This window comes from Python bivittatus, unplaced genomic scaffold (assembly GCF_059951505.1).
Source record: "Python bivittatus isolate LINGU-HERP-01145 unplaced genomic scaffold, Pbiv_v1 ctg000970_np1212, whole genome shotgun sequence".
In the NCBI taxonomy this organism is placed as follows: domain Eukaryota; kingdom Metazoa; phylum Chordata; class Lepidosauria; order Squamata; family Pythonidae; genus Python; species Python bivittatus.
Genome location: NW_028277121.1, coordinates 1,352,964 through 1,376,653, shown reverse-complemented (window position 1 = coordinate 1,376,653; position 23,690 = coordinate 1,352,964). Strand labels below are relative to the sequence as shown.

General features: G+C 43.1%; 1 protein-coding gene and 1 long non-coding RNA gene across 4 annotated transcripts in view; one reads left to right on the top strand and one right to left on the bottom strand.

Annotated features, from left to right (window-relative positions):
* Nucleotides 1-16,569, bottom strand: part of LIMCH1 (LIM and calponin homology domains 1) — a 197,735-nt gene extending 181,166 nt beyond the window's left edge. For 2 of the 3 annotated variants that reach the window (XM_088131208.1, XM_088131209.1), the window contains exon 1: nt 16,259-16,568. In XM_088131208.1, the coding sequence (XP_087987334.1) occupies nt 16,259-16,366 (108 nt within the window). In that variant the 5' untranslated portion in view covers nt 16,367-16,568. Of the gene's footprint in view, nt 1-16,258 lie in introns of all 3 variants that reach the window. The other variant, XM_088131210.1, reaches the window with a different exon arrangement.
* A 322-nt stretch (nt 16,570-16,891) lies between these two features.
* Nucleotides 16,892-23,690, top strand: part of LOC148213657 (uncharacterized) — a 28,880-nt gene continuing 22,081 nt past the window's right edge. Inside the window, exons 1-2 of the long non-coding RNA XR_015794182.1 lie at nt 16,892-17,303; nt 18,642-18,773. This is a non-coding gene — a long non-coding RNA (uncharacterized LOC148213657). The remainder of the gene's footprint in view (nt 17,304-18,641; nt 18,774-23,690) is intronic.

Here is a 23,690-nt window from a genome sequence, read left to right as displayed (position 1 = left end):
CCATGGCACCAGAGGCTCTCCTCCTGGGTCCCAACAGATGGCATTCTCGCCCAGACAGGACCTGGGGCATGCCTCTCCTGCTGGATCTGACAGGACAGGGAGACACCACTGGGGAGAGACAGTCCTGTAAGTATGTACAGCACATTACAGAATTCAACTGCAAGGTGACCAAGGCATCAGTGATTGTTTGAAGGGCCTTCTGCTCCAGGAACAGGTGCAACTGACACATGCCAGATGAATCTGTGCAACGGCCCACTTGACTACAGTTGCCCCCTATTCTTTCAGCAGGAGCTGTGAGACCAACAGGAGCCCTAGACTGTACACTAGTCTTGGATGGGGAAGTGCAACCCTATTGAAGACTAAAGACAGAATGTCCCCAGAACCAGGGGGGCAAACAAATAGCCACTCGGTTTTGTCAGGATTGGGCCTGTTCTTCCCCATCCAGGCTCACACAGCCTCCAGGCAGTGAGCCAGGACTTTGACAGCATCAGTTGGTTGCTCTGGGGCCAAGATATATAATTGTAGAGCATAAGGAAGATGGCCTTAACAGAGATATAAAAGTGTCTCAAGGTAGTCTAGACAGAAAACCAAAGTCTGAAGACTCCCCCCGCCCCCCATCTTTACTTTCCAGAGAGCTAGGGAGGGTTCCTTCTGAGATGCTTTCTCCACCCCCATTCCTCCTTTGGACTCAGATGTCTCATATCAGACTCTGTCTAGGCTGTGAGATTAAAGAGAACTCAGATGGATGCACCACTCCCATCCCAGCTCTGCCAGAGGTCACTGACAAACATGACTAATTCTTTCTCTGTACTGAATCCCAACTGAAATGCATCTCAGTAATCCATTTCCTCCAGAGGCCTCCGGAGTTGAAAGCAGACCACCTTTTCTACCACCATCCCTAAAAAGAGTACGTTGGAAACTGGACAGAAATTGCCTGGGATGGTTGGGTCCAGTGATGGCCTCCTAAAAAGAGGGGACACCACAGCCTCCTTCAGGTAGGGCTCAGACTCTGATCAAGAAGGCACCTTCCCACCAAATCCAGATCCATGTTGTATTCAACCTGTGAAAGTATCTATGGGATCAGTATAGCTGCCAGAGGATTAAAACTCTGGAGACAAGTGAGGAGTGCTAACAAAGCAAGACATGGCGAAAATGTGACCCGTAAAAGCAAGCATGAATCCCAGCATCGGTCAAAGAGTGTTCAGCAGCCAGCAATCACACAGGCTGGGTTATACACTGCAGTATAAAACCCACTGCACTGTCACATTCACACAACACACAAAGGCAAAGCCAGACAAACCTTATTATGGCAAGGGATGTGTGAATGCTGTCACAGCTTAGGTCTGAGACCTGAAATCAAGGAAATGGGGACAAGGTACTATGTATGAACATATGACCGACTGCACAGCTGTTAGGCACTTAATTAAGGACTGATCTGGAAGCTCCACAAACTTCTGCCTTTTCTTCTCCTAAAACCAGCAGTGGCCCTTCCTGAAACAGGGTAATTCTCCAAGAACTAATAAAGCAAATGAATGTCAGGCTGCAGTGGAATACCTTCATAAAATGATCCATGTAGGGAGAAAATGTAAACCTATTTGATGTTTTACACAGAGAGATGCAAGGGATATACCAAAACTTTCCTCCCATCAGTATTTTTAAATACATTTTTCACTGGCACCATATTTCGTTAGTTTAATTTGTTAAAGAAGTTTGCAACACCTCATCTGTTCTGTAAAGCTGAGATTTTTTTTTCCTCCCGAACTACCGGACCGCTACAAAAAGTACACACAGTCCGTAAGTCCTGAGCCAAAGGAAAGTGATTAACTTCTGATAAGGCCATCTGATTTTGATTTTTACTCTCCACCCATTTAAAGAGGTCACATATAAAAATAACGCTCATATTTAGGAAACTTGCAGGCCACTGATCCAACTAAGTTATTTAGTAGGCATGACCTATGTATATTTGCTCGAATAGGTTTCACACACAGATTAATTCTAAATAGGACTGCAGCCCAAATCCTTAAGTCAACGGAAGAAATTAAATCCACACTGGATGAAAGGCCAAGCAAACAGCCCCTTGAATACTGACTTTCTTTTTCAAGGAAGGTCACAAGTATCTACTATTTCAATTTATCCGATAAACAGACATTTTAAAAGCATATCATAGTAGTCTCAAATGATCAATCTTTGACATTATGCCAATTATTTTTCAGTGATAGAGTATCAAACTTTCAACAAAAGGTATCCACAGGTTTCTATGGAATGAATTGGCAAAATCTGCCAAATAAACTTGAATAGCAACAGCAAATGTTTTCCAATAGCACAAGTATCAACGATCTACACACACACAATCCAAAAATTCATTACTGAATTATGTCTCTAAAAAAAAGGGGGGTCTAGCTGGCAATCCTGCTTATCAAAAGACTACCTGTTAAGTGCCTGTACATTTTAAAAAGTATTAAAAAGTCGCTTTATAATGAGTACATTTAGTTTTTAAAAATATAGGTATCGCTGAAAACTGATGAATGGGCAACTGTGAACTTTCTTATACTTAACAACAACAGAAATGTCTTGAGAATGATTTCATAATTAAAATTTACTCTTCCTGGAGCTAATGTACAGCATCAATCTGATTTAAATCAAATCCAACCTGATTTAAATTAAAATCATTGTGGGTCACATACTTCCTAAATAAAAGTATGTACTAACTAGAGGTTATAATCACATTTATTTATTTACAGAATACTGATCTTATAAATGGCAAAAATTTGGTATTCACTAAAGGTAAATTAGGGAGAAAGGACCAATCAGTCAGACTGCGAAATGCCACTTAATGAAACTTGCCAATCTCCATCTCTCCAATGCCCGGATATAGATGCTTTTTCCATTAAAGACATCTTCCATGACAAATAAAATCAGTGTTTAACTTAAAAAATTATGCATTTGCATTGAATTCAGAGGCTAGGCTATTTTTTTCCAAGAAGAAAAATTTACTTCAGTTTTCTTTTATTTTCCAACCTATTAATCAATACATACAACCCCATTTTAATGTATTCTTAAAATTTGTCCTCCCAACGTCATAAGTGATAAGGGATGTGAGACACTCTCTGAGAAGAACAGCTAACAATTGGGTTAGATTATTGATAAGCATCTGCCAACATTCACAAGCTCCTCTTTGAACAGGTCAGAGATGACATATTTAAAACATTCATCCGTGAGAAAGGCAAGACTTACGTACGGCACCTACTCCAAGCAGAGCCACCACAACACCCTCCAACTGCAACAGGGCAAGATCAGCGTGAAATGGCAGCTTTATTCTAGTCCAAAAATAAAACCTCTCCAAAGTCAAATCTGGATTTGTGACTCCATTGTTTAGGTCAGTTGTAGGATTAGATTTTTTCCCTCACAGTACAATGACAATCAGGTATTTAAGGCCCACTGGAGTCAGCTGGGCTTATGGGTGTCTCCGTGCTGAATGTTTTGCCACGATTCCAAGCTCAACAAATTAACTGAACTTTTTCCATGGATACTAGTGTTGATGGTGACCTAAAGGCTGTGTATTTTCGCCAGCACCTGTTGAGTGTCTGTCAGCCCAACAGATGAAATAGCAATGAAGCCAATAACACTTTTTACTGGGCGAATAAAAAGGACCTTAGAATGAAAATCACTTTTATTATGAAATCCAAAGAACTGACGTGGTCTCATGGGGTATAGGATAGGGCTGTGCAAGGGTCTGGATTCGAAAACCAAGATATGATTCACAGCGCATACAGGTAAGCACACAATATCTGCCACGAACCCCTTTAACCCAAAATGCTTTTTCTGGGATTATGTGGCTGCTTTAAGTTGTTCCCAGCAGATGCTACAGAAATATCAGTGAAAGCAGGGGGTTTCTAACTTAAAACCCTGTGAATCCAGATTTCTGCATAGCTCTAATGTAGGATTCAGACCCCTTCATGGATCACTGCCTTGTCGTGGCGAAGGGGCTTGCATAACTCAGTGAAGCCATGAGCTATACCGTGCAGGGCCACCCAAGACGGACAGGTCATGACAGAGAGTTCTGACAAAATGTGGTCCACTGGAGAAGGAAATGGCACCCCACTCCAGTATCCTTGCCAAGAAAACCCCGTGGACAATGTTAAAAGGCTAAAAGATATGACGCCGGAAGATGAGCCCCTCAGGTCGGAAGGTGTCCAATATGCTACTGGGGAAGAGCGGAGGGCAATTCCAAGTAGCTCCAGAAAGAGTGAAGCGGCTGGGCCAAAGCCGAAAGGACGTTCAGCTGTGGATGTATCTGGAAGCGAAAAGAAGGTCCGATGCTGCAAAGAACAATATTGTATAGGTACCTGGAATGTAAGATCTATGAACCAAGGCAAGCTGGATGTGGTCAAACATGAGATGACAAGATTGAACATCGACATCTTGGGAATCAGCGAACTGAAATGGACGGGCATGGGTGAATTTAATTCGGGTGACCATTATATCTACTACTGTGGGCAAGAAACCCTTAGAAGAAATGGAGTTGCACTCATAGTCAATAAGAGAGTGGGAAAGGCAGTAATGGGGTACAACCTCAAAAACGACAGAATGATCTCAGTGCGTATCCAAGGCAAACCATTCAATATCACAGTCATCCAAGTCTATGCCCCAACCACTGATGCTGAAGAAGCTGAAGTTGACCGCTTCTATGAAGACCTACAACACCTTCTAGAACTAGCACCAAAAAAATATGTCCTTTTCATCATAGGGGATTGGAATGCTAAAGTAGGAAGTCAAGGAGTAATCGGAATAACAGGCAAGTTTGGCCTTGGAGTACAAAATGAAGCAGGGCAAAGGTTAATAGAGTTCTGTCAAGAGAACAAGCTAGTCATAGCAAACACTCTTTTCCAACAACACAAGAGACGACTCTACACATGGACATCACCAGATGGTCAATACCGAAACCAGATTGATTATATATTTTGCAGCCAAAGATGGAGAAGCTCTATACAGACAGCAAAAACAAGACCAGGAGCTGACTGTGGCTCAGATCATGAGCTTCTTACTGCAAAATTTAGGCTTAAATTGAAGAATGTAGGGAAAACCACTAGACCACTCAGGTATGACTTAGATCATATTCCTTGTGAGTACACAGTGAAGGGGATGAATAGATTTAGAGGATTAGATTTGGTAGACAGAGTGCCTGAAGAACTATGGACGGAGGTCCGTAACATTGTACAGGAGGCAGCAACTAAAACCATCCCAAAGAAAAAGAAATGCAAGAAAGCAAAATGGCTGTCTGATGAGGCTTTACAAATAGCTGTGGAAAGAAGGAATGCGAAAAGCAAGGGTGAAAGGGAAAGATATAAGCAACTGAATGCAGATTTCCAGAGAATAGCCAGGAGAGATAAGAAGGCTTTCTTAAATGAACAATGCAAAGAAATTGAGGAAAACAATAGAATGGGGAAGACTAGAGATCTCTACAAGAAAATTGGAGATATGAAAGGAACGTTTAGTGCAAAGATGGGCATGATAAAGGACAAAAAGGCAGGGACCTAACAGAAGCAGAAGAGATTAAGAAGAGGTGGCAAGAATACACAGAAGAACTATACAAGAAAGATCTTAATGTCCCTGATGTCCACGCTGGTGTGATCACTGACCTTGAGCCAGACATCCTAGAGAGTGAAGTCAAGTGGGCCTTAGGAAGCATTGCTAACAACAAAGCTAGTGGAGATGACAGTATTCCAGCTGAGTTATTTAAAATACTAAAAGATGATGGTGTTAAAGTGCTGCACTCAATATGCCAGCAAGTTTGGAAAACGCAACAGTGGCCACGGGATTGGAAAAGGTCAGTTTACGTTCCAATTCCAAAGAAGGGCAACGCCAAAGAATGCTCAAACTATCGCACAATTGCACTCATTTCACATGCTAGCAAGGTTATGCTCAAAATCCTACAAGCTAGGCTTCAGCAATACATGAACCGAGAACTACCAGATGTACAAGCTGGGTTTCGAAGAGGCAGAGGAACTAGAGATCAAATCGCCAACATTCGCTGGATCATGGAGAAAGCACAAGAGTTCCAGAAAAATATCTACTTCTGCTTCATTGACTATGCAAAAGCCTTTGATTGTGTGGATCACAACAAACTGTGGCAAATTCTTAAAGAGATGGGAGTACCAGACCACCTTACCTGTCTCCTGAGAAATCTGTATGCGGGCCAAGAAGCAACAGTTAGAACCGGTCATGGAACAACCGATTGGTTCAAAATAGGGAAAGGTGTACGACAAGGCTGTATACTGTCACCCTGCTTATTTAACCTATATGCAGAGTACATCATGAGAAATGCCAGGCTGGAAGAATCACAAGCCGGAATTAAGAGGGAGAATCATCAACAACCTCAGATATGCAGACGATACCACCCTAATGGCAGAAAGTGAAGAAGAACTAAAGAGCCTCTTGATGAGGGTGAAAGAGGAGAGTGCAAAAGCTGGCTTGAAACTCAACATTAAAAAAACTAAGATCATGGCATCTGGACCCATCAATTCCTGGCAAATAGAAGGGGTAGAAATGGAAGCAGTGACAGACTTCATTTATTTGGGCTCCAAGATCACCGCAGACGGAGACTGCAGCCATGAAATTAAAAGACGCTTGCTCCTTGGGAGGAAAGCTATGGCAAGCCTAGATAGCATATTAAAAAGCAGAGACGTCACCTTGCTGACAAAGATCCGCATAGTCAAAGCTATGGTTTTTCCAGTAGTAATGTATGGCTGTGAGAGCTGGACCATAAGGAAGGCCGAGCGCCGAAGAATTGATGCCTTTGAACTGTGGTGCTGGAGAAGACTCTTAAGAGTCCCCTGGACTGCTAGGAGGTCAAACCAGTCAATCTTAAAGGAAATCAACCCTGATTGCTCATTGGAAGGATCAATAATGAAGCTCAAGCTCAGATACTTTGGTCACCTAATGCGAAGAGAGATCTCTTTGGAGAAGACCCTGATGCTGGGAAAGATTGAAGGCAAAAGGAGAAGAGGACGGCAGAGGATGAGATGGTTAGAGAGCATCACTGAAGCAATGAGCATGAAACTGAGCAAACTCAGGGAGGCAGTGAAGGACAGGAAGGCCTGGCGCGATGTGGTTCATGGGGTCACGAAGAGTCGGACACGACTTAACGACTGAACAACAACAACAACAAAGGATTCAGAACCTCTAATGCAAGTGCCAAGACTGCAAGTCCAAGACTTCCCTCAAGCCCTGGAATAAAGTGAAGAATTCTCCTGTCTCTCCTCCACGCCCTACTATTTCCACATCTCCAAACCTGATCTCAATCTTTTTCAAAAAAGCAGCTTCTTTTCCAACCACAGTCAAGCACAGAAAGCCATGTTAAGACCTCTGCAACTTTGCATACGCCTTCCAACTTAAGTGTTTATTATCTAGATATCTTCTCCACCAATTAACATTTCTGGAAAATTACGCAGGACAAATATCCAGGACTAACTTTTCTTTGGCCCCCAAATCTTGCAACACTATTTTATTAGAGCCCTGTGAATATCTGATATTCCAAGGCAATTTGATTTATTTTGATTTTTCAGATCAAATCTTTGAAATCATCTAGGGGTTGCACTGAATCAGTTTCTAAATCTTCCAAACAGATTTAGAAACCAAGTCCAACAACAACAATACACTAAACTTTGAGCATGGTATAAAAATGAAAGAAATAACAATTCATTAGGGTATTAGTTGCTCAAAGGTATATAAGACTTTATTAATGATCTAAATCAAAGTAAGAAAGGAGTAAACCTCATGTCCCTCCAGAGACATTACATAATAGGATTGTGCTTGGTTTTTACTTATTTTTGTTTATTTTATTACATTCATAAAATAAGAATACAGTAACCTAGGAACAACAAGCAGATGTCAAGTTCAGTGCTGTTCAAATTTTACCAGGCCATTTCATTTAAATCAACAGAATAAAAACAAATCATACAGTATGAAGTATTCCTTAAAAGCCTATAAATGCATATCAGACAGACCAGCTCAAGCAAACTTGATCTATTTACATGTATTCAAAAGTCTTCTTCTCTTCCCTTCCCAATAAAACTTGGGGCTAATAAGGAGCACATGTCAAGAATTTACTGCTAAAAGTCATGGGTAGATTTGTCCTTCCAATCTTGTAATTTCCTCTGCTACCCCACACATATTCGCTCTTGGTAACTTCATAAATTTTAAAGATGGAGACACATAGCTAAAAACAGCATGTACCTCTTTGATAAGCAATGATCTTGTCAAAGTCACATTCAGAATCCTAGTAATTTCAGAGCAAAATATTGCAATAAGAAAAGTCCAAAGCATATAACTTAATGTTTCACCTTCCAAACTGCATCCTCGGCAGCAAAATCATTTTGACCAAACCTGATTAACTATTCACTGAGATGACCAATAAATATACAGAATAGGTCTCTTTGTTACACTAGTTTCAGTTTTGAAAACTACCTGCCACTAATTTTCAAGAATATTACTTTAAAACTGATTATTCCAAAGGTTGCATACTGAAAATATTCTATTTTGCCTATCCAATAATTTAGCTTGTCACGCTTCGCCCCAGACCCAGGAATAAATCTCTTCCCACGCTCAGTAACTAATTAAAGAAGCTTCAAAGACACAGCACAGCTAGAGAGTTTGGTTTTACTGTAGATATAAGACAAGTCATATACTGCACAGAAGATCAGCCTCCGCAGAGCACAGGAATCAAGGTGCAGAGTTTAGAGGTGTGCAGAATTCAGATCCAAAACAGGCAAAGATGCTCTGGATCTGGGCTTTCTCACCATACCTTAAAGAAGCCATGTTTTGTCCTGGGCTAGCACAGTAGCCACATGATTGATTGATTCATTATGTACCATTAAGTGGGTGTCAACTCTCAGCAACCGGACACAGATGTTCTCCAGGATGATCTTTTCCCAACCTGATCTTTGAGGTCTTCCGAAGATGCACCTATCACCAATGTAATTGAATCCATCTACTGTACTCTGCTATTTGTCCTCTTCTTCCCTCTCCTTCCATCTTTCCAACATTACAGACTACTCAAGAGAGGCAAGTCTTTGTACAAATGACCAAAATATGGTAATTTGAGCCCTGAGTGTGAAGTCTGGGTTGATTTGTTCAATCATCCATTTGTTTGTTTTCTTGGCTATCCACAGTATTCCCAGAAGTCTTCTCCAACACCAAAGTTCAGAAGTTCTGATCTTTGTAGGTATCAACACATCCCGGTATCTAAACATCTTTCCCAGGTCCTCATGGCTGCTCTACCAAGTGCTAGCCTGTGGTGTATTTCTTGACTGCTTTCCTTTCCTGTTGAAAGTTGATCCTAAAAGGCGGAAGGTATCTACCACGTTGATATCTTCATTATCAATTCTAAGGCTGGTTGCTGTATCTGTTCTCATTGGTTTGGTCGTCTTTATATTTAATCTCGTTGGCTTTCACTACTAAAGCTTGCAGATCCTTTGCATTTTCAGCTCTCCGTCTAGTGTCTTCAGCCCAGCACTGGTAATGGATGTTTCTTCCTCTCAGAGCATGCTCATCTTCTTCCAATCCAGCTTCTATTTGACTTGTGGCAGTGGTAACCATCCTGTGGCTGTTTCCTTCACTCAAATGAATATTTTCTTGAGCCCACGTGGCTACCCAATCAACCCAATACTACACATCTCTAATACAGACACAGACAGACAGACAGACAGACAGACAGACGTATATATTACACACACAACAGACGCATATGTCAGATCCAGATTTAAATCTGCCTTTTGTCCCACCTTTTCAAGTCAAGGAATTCTTAAGGGTTCTTTCTCCAGCCTTGAGAGTCTACATCTGTTCAGCGCTCACACTAGTTCTGACTGCCTCACCTGTTTCAGTCCTTACCCCACCTTTCCTAGCACTCAGTCATATAATATGATGTCCAGCAACGATGGTAGATTCTTTCCTTGCAAAGTACGCAGACCCATTTATCGTATGGTACCATTTTTTCCCCACAATAACTCAACAGCACACTTCTCTAGGCAACTGACATGGAACCTGTTAATATTTCAACGTATTGCCACAATTGGAAGTTTGCCAATAAACGCAAGACAAGGCACGCTGGGAATCCCTGCGCAGGATAACCTACGTACGCTTATTGTACTTTTTCCTTTTCTTCCATAGAAGCGCTATCTCTGAACTACAATATTCACAAAAGAGGCGGCTCTCAATTACAATCAAGAGACAGTTTCCCACGCCAAACAACAACTTTAAATAGTTTCTGATTTAGCAAAAGTTAATTCTACAAAAACACACGCAGACTGTCCCTTATTAAAGTTCCTGCTTTTTCAGCCAATTCGTATCTCTAGGGGAAGGAGCGCTAAAGCAAAGTGCAAAGGGAAAAAGTCAACAGCGCTTGTCTGCTGCTGACCTAGAGCCACGAAGGAAGGCTTCTTATCAACTGGAAACGTTTCTAAGAAATACACATCTATGGGAACCTCTCTCCTAGGTTGACAAAATCATAACAAATGTTCCAACAAGGAAACCACATGACATAAAGGGAAAACTGGGAGGTGTGACTTTCGCAGCGTCACAATACCGCCAGGAATTAATTAGTAGAGTTTTATTGTTGCATTATCTTCCTATAGATCTGCAAGACAAATAACTGTTCTTGCACATGTTCTTCCTATTCAAGCATTAATAAATTAAAAAAAACCCTGTCAGCATTAATATTTCAAGTTATAGCTATATTATATAGTCTGCGTCTTTGGATGGACCTTTCCCACACAAAAGCCCTCGTCTTTAAAGGATCTGGAAACCATGCAGTTCCTTTCATATGTCAAGACCAGTTATGGGTTTTAAATATTTATTTTATTTATATTTTTATACATGGATCGGTATATATGTTCTGCTTTTCATAAACATAGCCGAGGCAGATCTCCCCCTCTCTCTCGCTTTCTGAAAAATAGAAACACAATGGTCAAAAAATAAAAACAGCAGATACACATTGCAGTAAACAAGGGATGGAAAATATTTTGCTGACAATGGGAAGGGCAATAATCCATATAGATAAAGACAAGCCTGAGCCAGAATCTTCTTTTTCTCTCCAAATTTTTCTTGCTACATGGCTTGCCTTTTTCTTCTCCTTCTCCTCCTTCAAAAACTATGTTAAACATACTACGTGTTTATTTTTTTTTGAGGGAGAAGGAGTATCTTCTCAAAACAAATGAATCCAAAATACAGTACTAGTGAACAGGGTCCTAGAAGCCATAAAAAGGATTCATGAGTGCTTGTGGCCCAGGAGCCACTGGTTTCCATCCCATAAACTGTAGCAAAAGTAACATTACAAAGAAAAGAAGAACTTGTAATCTGTCAGGCCCAAACCCATTTTAGAAAGTTTTCATAGAGCAGGGAAGACTCATCAATAAAGAAGACTCATCAATAAATCCTCTAGGAACACCATCCATGGTTTCTGAGTCAAGGATGAGATCTTTTCTTTCAACCTACCACACGCAACTCTGAAATTGTTGAAATATGAAGCCAACACTCTCTGAGAGATCTTAAAAACTAGGAATCTTAAGGGAGGGCTGAGGATCTTCAGCTGTCCTGACTCTAAGTTATCTGGATTAAAATATAAAGAGACTTTTCAAAGGACTTCATAAAACACCATCTAAGCATCCTTCTCTGACAACATTGTGCTAGCCCAACTGCACTGCATTTAACCATTTCCCACAGAAAAGTGTCTTGCATCCTTCTTTATGGAGAAAATAGCTTCCTGGTTCAACCAATGCTTCCACTGAGAGTAAAGTGCACACTGGAGGAACAATATAAAGGCTCAGCCATGAAAGCATTGGTGGTTGGAAAGGTCTCAGCTTTTGCAGAAAAGCCAGACATATTGCCGGAACAGAAGAATACCTTTTCTGATACGCCCTCAACTCCACTCGGTCTACTAGGTTGGGGCCTAAGCGTATTATACCAACACCGGTAACTTTGTGGTGAGAAACCCTCTACAGTTTTGCAAGGCTGACGTATTATCTCCATGAAATTGAGATGGATTCATTGAAAGGAGATATCTATAATCTCTTCAATAATGCAGGCTACTTTCAACGAAAGACCTCACATGCACCAAGTCTTCTCATTGCTAAAAAGTCCTTTTAAATATTTTACTTAGCATTCATACACAAATTTAAGTCCCAAATTCATGCAACTAATTCCATACGTAACGATTTGGCTTCCTGTGTTATCATTTAAAATTCCAGGATTGTTTTCATGTTCTGTCTAGGTCTGCATTAAAAAAACTGTCCATGCAAGGTAAATTTCGTTTTATTGCGTATGTTAATTGACCCTTGTAATACAGGGCAAAATCAATAAATCCATAACATCTAAGCACTGAATTAAAATAACGAAGCGCCCTTAGCAATTCTAAGAGTATAAAAATAATCCAATCCTACACACAATTAGAACAACAGCAATTATTATTATAAAATCTAATCTGAATCACATCATTTTCAGAATGAGAAGTGTAACCCCTCTATTACATACATAGCTAAATTAAGAGTGCCATATTTGTTTGTCCTTTGTAATAAAAATGTTACATAAAAAGTAGATGACCTTCCTGGAACATCTTTAAGATGGGGTATATAAAACATTCTCTTGGATCTTTACACCAAGCCAAGTAGACTTCATATAAAACTTCTGCAAAGTCTACAGTTTATTATATGATACCTTGCATTAAAAATAAATGGAAACATACAGTAGTCCCCAAATGAAAATAAGTCTTGTTGATAAGTTAACAGAGTTGGGTGGCATACAAGACGATGATGATGATTGACATGCAGGATTCTGTAGCCACTTCCTGATTCACAACCCAAAGTTAACATGTTGTAATTATATTGAAGCAAACCAACACCGTAATCAAAAACCCAACCTTGCCACGCTGAAGAATGAAGATGGCTATGGACAGAAAGTAAAGCATCCGCTCTCTGGACTGCCCAGAGGACCCTGTCTATAAATATATTGATGAAACTTTAAGAGCAGCATTATAACAGAGGATTGATGGGATAAATCAAATCCTGATGTAACGAAATATTGAGAGAGCATACACTGCCCCTAGAAGAGGCCAGCCCTTATTTTCTTAAGAGGCAAAATTGGTATGATGACATCATCCTCTGGAAAGTCTGTAATAGGAATAGGAAGATGGACAGCTTGCATACAAAACCACAGTTCTTGGACACAATACATTGATTGCTCACAAAGATTTGTCCAAGTGTATCTATCTGTACAACCAAACTACAATATAAACTTGAGATCAAGAGCTAGACTTTGCACACTAAAGAGAGAAGAGAGAAATGAAGATAGTGTGCACGATCACACACACACACACACACAAACACACAAGGAAAGCTAATTCATCTGCAATGGTTATTAAATTAATATCTATATTAAGACCAGCTAAGTAGTATGTTTCGTCTTACACAGTTCTAAATATGGTGGACAGCGGGGTTCACCTTACAGAATCTTGACAGGAATTTTTAAAGTGAAGGATCTTCAGTTGTGTGTGTAATAAAGTAATGAAGCAAAAAATAAGCCAAATCTTTTATTTATAGGTCTCATTCCTAAAACCATCTTTGAACAATTTAGGTTCCTGCCATCATCATAAAATAAAACACTGGTAATCTGTGCATGTCACATTAAATATATCAACATTACAAGGATAAGCTGCACTAGGCTGGGGGGTGAGGTCTTCCCCCTTCCTCTCTTCCTTTCCTGCTACATGAAGAAGATTGGAAACTTTTGCATCCATTTTAGATGGGTCTTGCAAACCCAAAACTTACAGCCACAATTTACTTAGCTGACATCACAGCTTATGAAGTGGGTTTGTTCCTAAATAGGTTGGGCTTAGACTTCATGTTCAATTTCATGCGGTCTGTTTGGTTTTGACTTAGCATATTGTGAACACCCAGCCAATTGTGATAAACTAAGTCCCACTTAAACAAATTATGGTTCACTATGAACCTTGTCTGAACTTACTGTGAAGTCTGAACCCATTAACCACATGTTTACGATTGAGATGACATGAAAAGCCATGACTAAAAAAGAAACAGAAACACCTGAATTTGGGCTTGCACCCGTGCTTGAGAAGGTCTAGGGAGAGCAGACCTGCCAGAAGATTACTGCAGTCCGTTCTCACAGATTTGGTGCAGGATGGATATGTCAATTTACCATATCCTACCTTCATTGCCTTAAGAAAAGACTTCTGATGTTTCATCTAACCTGCATGTCTTGATAAATAAGGGGAGAGCTCATTAGGCCAGAAAGGAAGATCACCTTTCAGAAATAGTGCCACTACGGTAAATCCTGCTCAAGGCCCCAGTTAGAAATTGAGTCAATCTGCATAGTATCCAATAGTAGATCTCATATCTTTTGTTGACAAAGTAAATTATCCCACCGGAAAATGTTTTTTGAATCAAGCCTGGTGACTTTGTGAGTACATCGTATCTTATCTTGACTACAATATGGCCACAGCAACTGCCTGTGTCCAGGATGATTCTTCTACTTCCCCATCTAGTCTACAGCCTTGTCTCCCATCCAAACACCAACCAAGGCCAATCCTGCTTAGCTTTCTGACATCAGCCAATATCAGATATGCCCAAAATGATTCAGTAATGGTATAAATCCACAGGTGATAGTAATATATGCCTATCAAAAACTGGCCACAGGCATTCAGTGGTCACTCCTAAAAACAATGCTCTGAAAAGCATATATCAGCAGAGCTGCGAGCCAAAGTGGGTTAACTATGAATCACATTTCTGTACCCCTCACAGATAAGTCAGGGTGTGGGGGTAAGTATTAAGTATAATTATTATTTTAACATCAAAAGGTATATATAGGTTAGGAGAGCAGAATCTTCACTTTCCCAACCACCAGTGAGAGAAAAGTGCCTTGGTTAACAAACTCCTTTCACCCCTTTAGATATATTCAAACATACTTGAACAGGACAAGCATGGAATAACAACATGACTGGGAGAATAATGAAAGATTACTTTCAGTGCTTAAATTATAAGTCATCTTGGAGCTGAAAGGCAACTTCCTTTTCTACATCAAAATACTGCTCAAGGTTGGGGCAGAAAAATAGTTTGTTCTCCTTCACCATTCAAAGAGAAGAGATTAAAAACGCAGCCAGGGCTTAACTTGGATTTGAAACTGATCTTCCACTGGTTTTAAAAATATAATTATAAAATTACATGTGTGCCATTCTGTTCAGTCTTAAAACTGCGTCATATATCAATGCAAGGAACGTATTTTTCATTTTGTCCAGTAAAGTTTCATGCATACATCTGAAGGTGACACACAACTCATAAAACGACCTTACGCTATCCTATTATGGTCCAGTAGCCTTTGATTGTAATCCCTATATTTATTTTTTTTAATACTTTATTTATTCTGCCTGCTTGTACCTGTCTGTTTCTATGGCAGGGGGTTTGGTGCTGTTTTATGACCAGCTTGAATTATGGCTCTCTGGGCTGAACCTCAACAGGTGTGACCCGACTGGCTGGTTTTCTCTTGGCCTGGAAAATAAGCAGAGTCTGGTCTGGGTGGTAAACAGAAGGGAGACCACTCGGAAATCCCAGGCCTATCGGCTAGGCTTTTAAAAAGCATGTTGAAAGAAGGCAACCGCAAACCACTCCCAGATGTTGGCCAAGAACACGTGAACACCCCTGCCGGGGGAACTCAACTCTCTACCTGCCCCGGCCATGCATGGGCTCTCCCAGGAGGAAAGAAAAACATTTGCAGAAACGTAACCAAGGTGATGTCACCGCACCTGCCTGACAGGAGCCCCCCTCTAGGAGGAGGCAAGGAAAAGAGCCCCGCTTTGATGATTCCCGGAGGGGGGGAGGGAACCGCTGGGAGCGCTCCCAGCGCCTGCGATCCGCGCGCCCCGCCCGCCTCCATCCCACCCCGCGCCCTCGGCTTCGGGCACCGCGGCTCCTCGGGCTGCCTGTCCTCCCTCCTGCCGCTCCCGGCCCCGGGAGAGGAGCCCAAGGCGATTCGAAGATTACTCGGGGGAGGCGCAGCAGCGGAGGGGCGCTGCCCCGCCGCCCGGCACGGCCAGCGGCCGCTGCGGCACTTCCCACGCGGTCGCTGCGCCGCGCGGGCACTTCTGCGCCACTGCGGGGAGGCGGGCGCGCCCGCTGCCCGGGGCCCGTCCGCCGGCAGGTCGGGAAGGTGCGGGGAGATGCTGCGGCGGGGCAGCGCCTCTGCCGCGGAAGCCTACCTCGATCCAGCGCCGAGCCTCGGCCAAGGCTGGCTCGGGCTGCGGGTCGCTCTGCGGCGGCGGCGGCGGGCTCGGCTGCTCTGCCAGCGCCGGGGCGAGGCTGGCCATCTGCGGAGGCGAGCGGCGTCCTGCGGCGCAGGCTGCCCGCGCTCCCGCGAACGGGTCGTCCCAGGCGGCGGCAGAGGAGACGCCGGAGACGCCGCCGCCTCCTGCCCGCTGCTCCCGGGCAGCGGCGGGGCGAGGGAGGGGCGCCCGCGTGCAGCCCAGCTGGTGATGGTGGCGGCGGCGGCGGCCGCTTCGCGCAGGAGGCGACCCTCCGCCGGCGTCCAGCTGTCTCCGCCTTTTCCTCGCCGGCGCTGAAACTCTGCCTCCGAGCCCGCCTCTTCGCCTGCCGCCCAGCCGAGCCAGCCGAGCCCAGCCGCCGGCTAAAAATAAAGCCGCAGCCCGCCGAGGGACGGGCTCGGCCCCGACGGCTCCCCCAGCCCTGCAAACGTCGGGGCCCCGCTCTCGCCGCCGCCGCCGCCGCCGCCGCCCCAGGCGGGAGAGCCAGTCGAGGGCGCGCGCCCGGGCTCCCTTCCCGGGAGAGCTACCCGGGCAGCCGAGACGCGCCTCGCCCGCGCCGCCCGGCCCTCCGTCGCGGCGGGCGCTGTCCCCGAAAGCCCCTCTTGCCCCCACGGCCCGCGCGGCCCCCAGCTAGGCTGGTCTCCCGCAGCAAATCCCGCGCCAGCGAAAGCGGCCCGCGCCCCTTGATCCTCCGCAGGAGCAGCGCCAGGACGCTCGCCCGGAGAGGCGCGAAGGGCTGGGGTAGCCCGGACCCCCTCGCTGGCTTCTCTCCCTCTCTCCCTCTCTCTCTCCCTCTCCAGAACCCCGAAGGCCCTCAAGGAAGCCCCGCCGCGCTGGGGACCAGCCCGTATTCCCAGATCGCTACAAGAGCGGTTCTCAAAGCGCAATCTGGGTCGCTTGAGGGCCCCGAGACCCTTTGAGCGGGTCCACAGCCTCAAATAAAGAAACGTTTTAAAAATCCTCAGTTGCAATGTCTAATGCAGTAAGTATCAATAGATATAACCCACATAAACCAAGGCTCTTTGGGCTCCTCAAGGGTCCTGAGACCAAGTTGTTTGAAAACCGCCGCTCTCCAGAAAGGCGACAGTGGGGGAAAGGCCGTCCCAGGTGAGTCCGCCTGGCTGTCCTTGGCCGATCTCAAGAACCTCCCTGGGCCCAACCTGGTGAAGATGCAGGAGAACGGCAATGTGACGTGGCCTAGTCAGACTCAAACCACGGGCCTCTCTAAGCAGTGTCCACAGAATCATGTATGACGGTTTTCATGTGCCCCCATCATAAACCTCATGTGCCCTTCTGCTCTTATGCAGGTACGATGCGGAGGTGTCCACATGTTATGGTCAAAAAAGTCAAGGTGGGGACCGTGACAGTGCAATCAAAGCTCCATTTGTCTTTATAGGCGTTGCCATCTTGACTTCTTTGACCACACCGCATGGACATCCCGGTCTCCACCCCTGCTTGAGTCAGCAGATAACTGAGCATAAAGTTGCTTCGGTTTGAAGAAATCACACTCATCGGACTCCACACCCGGGTGGAGGACCAGCCTCGGACGGTGTCAGATGAAGAGGGAAATCACGAAACGCCAGAAACATGGGAACGGCCTTAGCCACGACTAGGGAGGAGATGTTGCGCCAAAGTCCCTTAATTCTGAGGCAAGCAGATTTTGGCTGTTTAACTGGGGAAAATCTGTGCCTCTCTCAGCCTAGCGTCATACCGTAGCTGTGCTTCCTGTTGCTATGGAAACAGGCCGAGAAATAATCTAAGATAGCACTACGTGGGTTTTTTAAATCACTGTCTGCCTATGGCTTCGCATAACTTTCCTGGGAATGAATATCTATCTCTCCATCCATCCATCCATCCTATATCAACCAATAATGTCATTCTCTCAGGTGATACCACACTGGATATCACGTTGGAAAAGAAGGGACGAATCGCAGCCCTTTCCCCTCTTTCCGAGTAGAAGTAAAACAAGATGCCTTTGCAGAAGCCTGAAGCCCCCACCTACAGAGTCTAATTTTAGTTTCCCTCTGTTTCTCATTTTTTCCAGCCTTTCCGGTTCATTTTGTCTCCCATCAATAAGTTTTTTAAAGCTGCATGAAAACATTGAGGTGTTTTATAGAGCCGGGCACATTTTGAAAGTTATTTGGAAGAAATGTTGTGCACCTTGTGTAAACCCAGCACCTCCCTGCTATTCGTTAAAGCAGACCATCTTTTTTCAGGCTTCTATGCAAGCCTAAGGGGGGAAAAACATGACTGCTTTGATAGTTTTTATAGTTCCATGACGAATCAGTTCTTTAAAGCACCTATGTCTTTTTTTTCCCAGGCTTTGTATTTCTATCAATCTGCTTCCTGCAACCTGAATGTTCATTCTGCAGCAAAGCAATTCATTGTACAAGTTCCTTCTGTTCGGAATCCTATAACTGGGCCTGCTTGATGGAAGTCGAAATATAGCAAAGTAGGTAACATTTTGCCTATTTAATTTAAATTCCGATGTATATTATGTATTTTTTCTTTTGTATTTTTTAAACCGTTGTGAGTCACCGTGATCAATAACGATTAATGGAGGGGGAACAAAGGCCACAGGCGATAGAGCAATGATGCAAAGCAGGTGTCAACACATCACCCCTTCGAGAGGGCTGGAATTTTCCAGAGGGCTTCATTTGTTAAATTGTGATAAAACGGTTTTAGGCCTTATATTTTCATTTGCTTCCTATTTCAAAATGGTGGAAAATCACTGCAGTCGTTTGTAGGTCATACTGTCCAAATTAGGAGGTTCTGTCAAAATAGGCTCTCGGAGCTGCAAGTTTTGGGGGGAAATGTAAAGAATCTATTTAAATCGGGGTGCCTTTTTCATGTCTGCCTCTAAATAATTCTAGTAAAAAAGTCAGCATATTTAATATATTTCAATCTAATGTAGTGCTTGCCTTACTCAGCGCCATATCTGAAGAAAGGTTCGGATAAATCAGGAATAGGAGCATTTTGTTTTGAAGCTGCTGTTTTTAATCCTAATGTGTGAACAGTTTAGAGCAGTGTTGTCCAAACTTGGCCACTTTAAGATGAGCGGACTTCAACTCCCAGAATTCCCCAGCCAGCCATGCTGGCTGGGGAATTCTGGGAGTTGAAGTCCACTCATCTTAAAGTGGCCAAGTTTGGACAACACTGGGCTAGAGTTTCTTTCGTGACTGAAGCAGCATACAAGTTCGATTGAACAAATATATGTATAAACAGAAGTGAGATGATCGGGGACTGGAAATATGAGCTATATTCCTTTTATAATTGCCTCATCTCCAATTACTCAATAAATATTGTGATTTTTGTATTGGAGTTAACATGTATCTGTTGTGCTACATATAAGATGGAATATTTGTCTATTTATTTATTTTTGCCCTGCCGCCTTTGATCAAGGCACACATCTTGCTAGACAGACCTTGGTAACACGTTGCCCAGCATAGCATAAACAAGCTACGTAATTCAAAAAACATATCACCTGTGTTTGCTCTTTGGCATTCTCCAATGAACGGTGAGCAATCTCCTTCAACATTAGACGTGAAAACATCCTTAATAGTCATCATATTGAGTTGACTTGAGCCACTCTAATGTAGGGATTGGTGTGCTGGGGTTAAACAAGGGAGATCACATACCTCTTTAGCCACGAAGGTCACTTGATAATCTTGGCTTAGTAGCATCTCTGCCTAACCTACATTGCAAGGCTGCTGTGAAGAAAAAATGTGGGGGCAGATGTTGCTATACATTCCTTGGAGGAAGAATGGGTAAATGCCCATCATTATGAGTATTGAACCGTTAACCTGACTGAGCCAAATTAAATTATATGGTCCACCTGGAGAAGAGACCAAATATAATCACATAAATACTGAACAATGGTCGTCCATGGTGGCATGGCATATGAAGGAATTCAAAAGCCTTTATCCTGCATATAAACCCAGCCATGTATCATGACTACAGGTTTCCTAAAGGTTTCCTACAACAGATGTTGATGGAGAGACGGTTCCCCTTTGATCTGGTACATTTGTCAATGATATGATAGTGTGATATACAGAAATAGGGGCCTGGGGTGTTTGATGTTGGCTCTCTGTTATCCCCAATAATAAGAGTAGATTGATAATTGGGAAGCAAAATGTACATTTGCACTGAGCTGGGCAATGCAGACTTTTAGTGTCTTTCTCTCTTGGTAAGATCGAAAGATCTACTCTGCAATCATTTTGAAGTGGAATCGTATTTAACTGATTTATTGGGAGACCCAACGTAGATGGTAGTTATTGATAAGGCTTTTTGTCATATAACTGTTAGCCTCACTCACGCAGTTTACAGCTAGCCCTATTTCCCGTTTCCTGTGTTTTTCTATTGCTGCTGCTTATATTTCTCTGATCCAAGAAAATATTTTACAGAGAAAAATACGGTGTACCTGCAAAATCTCTTTTAACTGTTAGGAGCCGGACTATTTGCCTGAAAACGCATTTACTGTAAGCTAAGAAAAGGAAAAGTCTGGATACTTTATTAGGGCATGATGTCTCTCAAAAATGCATTAGTCATATCCTTGAACTGGCAGGTTTCAGGTCAGATCTATTAAACAGGAAAGCAAACTTGTTAAAAGCTGTTGATGATAAACTAGCCAGTCCATCTGCCAGTCAGACTAAAACTGTCTGTGCTCGACAGACGCAACATGCAGGTCACTGTGTGGCCATAAAATGGCATCCACGTATGCTCCAATGAATTGTTCAGAGCAAAGACAACAACTAGTGTTATTCCTGTTTTGAACTGAACTGGAACAAATCCAGAAAGTCTAGCAGTGCTTCCGTGAACCCACCTCCACCAATTTCATGTTGTTCCAAGGATTTCCTTCCTTTGAATAGCTCCGAAGCCTGTTCCTTTCACAAGGTCTCCCATCTTAACTGGGGCTTAGGATACAGATTATGAATTATGCAATAGTGCTGCTAAGTTGCTTTCAACCACTGCCAGATACAGACTAGGAATCAAACCTCCTGTGCACCTTTTAAACAATATTTGACATAGTTTAAAACAAGCCATTATGCTAAGGTCTCTACTTGCCAGCTTTTTTTACGGGCCTGTCCTGTATGATTTGCAAGCATTAGCAGATATGCTCCATGCGGGGGAAAGAAATTGCCTGCTAATTTCTGCAGTTCCAGCTATTGCTGGTGCCACAGAAACTTTGTTTAATCTTCGGCATGCTATAACATATGATCTTACAGGATATCACCATTGTGGGGTTTATCTGCGTTGATAGCAAAGTCAGTTCTCCGAGGAACGGTCCCTGTTAAAGACCAAAGGGCTCCACTTCTGGGTTACATTCATGCACAGAAAAGAGGTATCAGTAGATTTGGGTGATTTTGCAGAAGTAGAAAAAAGCTTTAGCAAAAACACACACCTACGCAGACATACGCTCACACCTTGAAGAAGTGGATCCAGAACTGAGAATAAAGACTAAGTACGATCCATTTGCGCAGGAGAGTGGAGTTAGGATTAGGGCAATAAAAAACAGAGCAGTCTGGAATGGGATGGTCGTAGGATGACCTCATCATGGCTCTGTGTGTTATCTGATGTGAGGGGAGAAATACTTTCAACTTCTGGACATACAACTGGGTTGCAAAGCTAAAAAATTTCCTTCCCTTTGAAAAAGAGGCTGGGGGAAGGATTGGTCCTCCACCCTTCGTGTGGTGGCTCCAGCCCAGATCAGGCCACAGTGTGCCTTTTAAAAAATGACAGGAAGCCCCTACAAAGGAGGCTGTAATGCCAGCTGCCTAGGAAACAGATTGGCAAGCCACCGCCCAGAACCCTTGGCAAGACATTCTTAACATACTGCACAAGAATGCACACTGAATAAATTGGATCAAGAAAATAGCCTCATATATAGAAACTATGCAGGCTATTATTTCTTTTTTTTAATAAAGAGACACAGTGATGGAGAAATCTGCACCTTCCTTCACTTCTTAGAACCCATTTGTGGTTAAAACAGTCCAACAGTTGAAAGGGAGAACTTGGAGTCCGAAGTCCTACTCAAAGGACCGAACACTTCACAGCATTGTAACTGATGCAAATCAAACAGGTGAGCAGTAAAAATACATCTACAGAACTAAGGACATGTCTTAAATAATACTTTATAATATTAAACACAATAAATCGCAGTCTTTTTTTCCTGCTGGGTATCCAGGATGGAGTCTTCACCTCATTCTCAACCCATGAGTGAGACAGATTTAAGTCTTTCATAGGAGTTCTGGTGTTAAAATAGTGTTTTCCCCCTTATTCTGACATCATCCAAGGAGCTTCAGGAAATATAGTCACTTATTCTTCACTACCTCTTACCTCGGAGAGAACTCATGGAATTGGCAATGACTAAGAACAGAAGCATCAGAGGCAGATGACTTCATCATGGCCCCGTGTTTGATCTCCGTGTTATCTGATGTGATTTGCAACCAGGACAGCAAATGTCATACCAGGGTTTTGTTTTTCGTTTTTTGTTTTGTTTTGTTTTGTTTTGTGCCAAGGAAGGGTAGAAAACACTGTAGCTCAGTAGTGGGGAAAGGACCTAATGTTGACCAGGTTAGCCTAACTAATTGCATGTGTCAAACACTTAGGAACACAAGAAAGTATTGGGTTGTGCAGTTATATGGGTCTCTCGGGACTTAATTCTGAGCAAACATGCATTACAGAATTGTACATCTGTTTAGAAATGAGGCACACAGGCCTGCTCTAAAATAAAGTGGTCATTGGTATGAAGCGTGCCCAATTATCATCTCAGCCCCACACTAGTATGAGCACCAGTTAATGCTGGCCTTCTATCACCCATAGAAGTGACACCTGCATTTTAGAGTCCCTCATCATCCTCATTCCATGCGCACGTTCTCTACGTTACGTTTTTTGTGGGTCACCAGAAAACTGCTTTAGAATAAGTCCTCTCCAAAGTGCTTACTCGTGGAAGCAGGATGGTTTGCTGGAAAGTTGCCCAAGAATGTGGAGGAACATAACGGTTCTCACCAGCGGTTTTTCCTTTTTAACAAATCATTCAGAAAAGGTTGGGGGTGAACTACGACCCTTACTGCTTCTGGTCTTCATAGATTTCTGTGTGTATTAAACAATAATGAGAAGAACGGTGTCATGAGGTTACTTCAAAACTTGTGGTGTCAATTCAGGATAAGGAAATAGGTCAGGAAGCCAAGATAAAAGCAGCTTGGAGCAAAAGGTGAAATTGTAAGGGAAGGACAGAAAAGTAACAAGGGCTGGGGGAAGGAGGATATTGATATAAATGCTAAAAGTCAAGATTTTTCTCATGGGAGGGTGATATATTTTAGCTTCAGTCATTTAGGTTTGAACTTGCATTATGTATTATAATTTATAA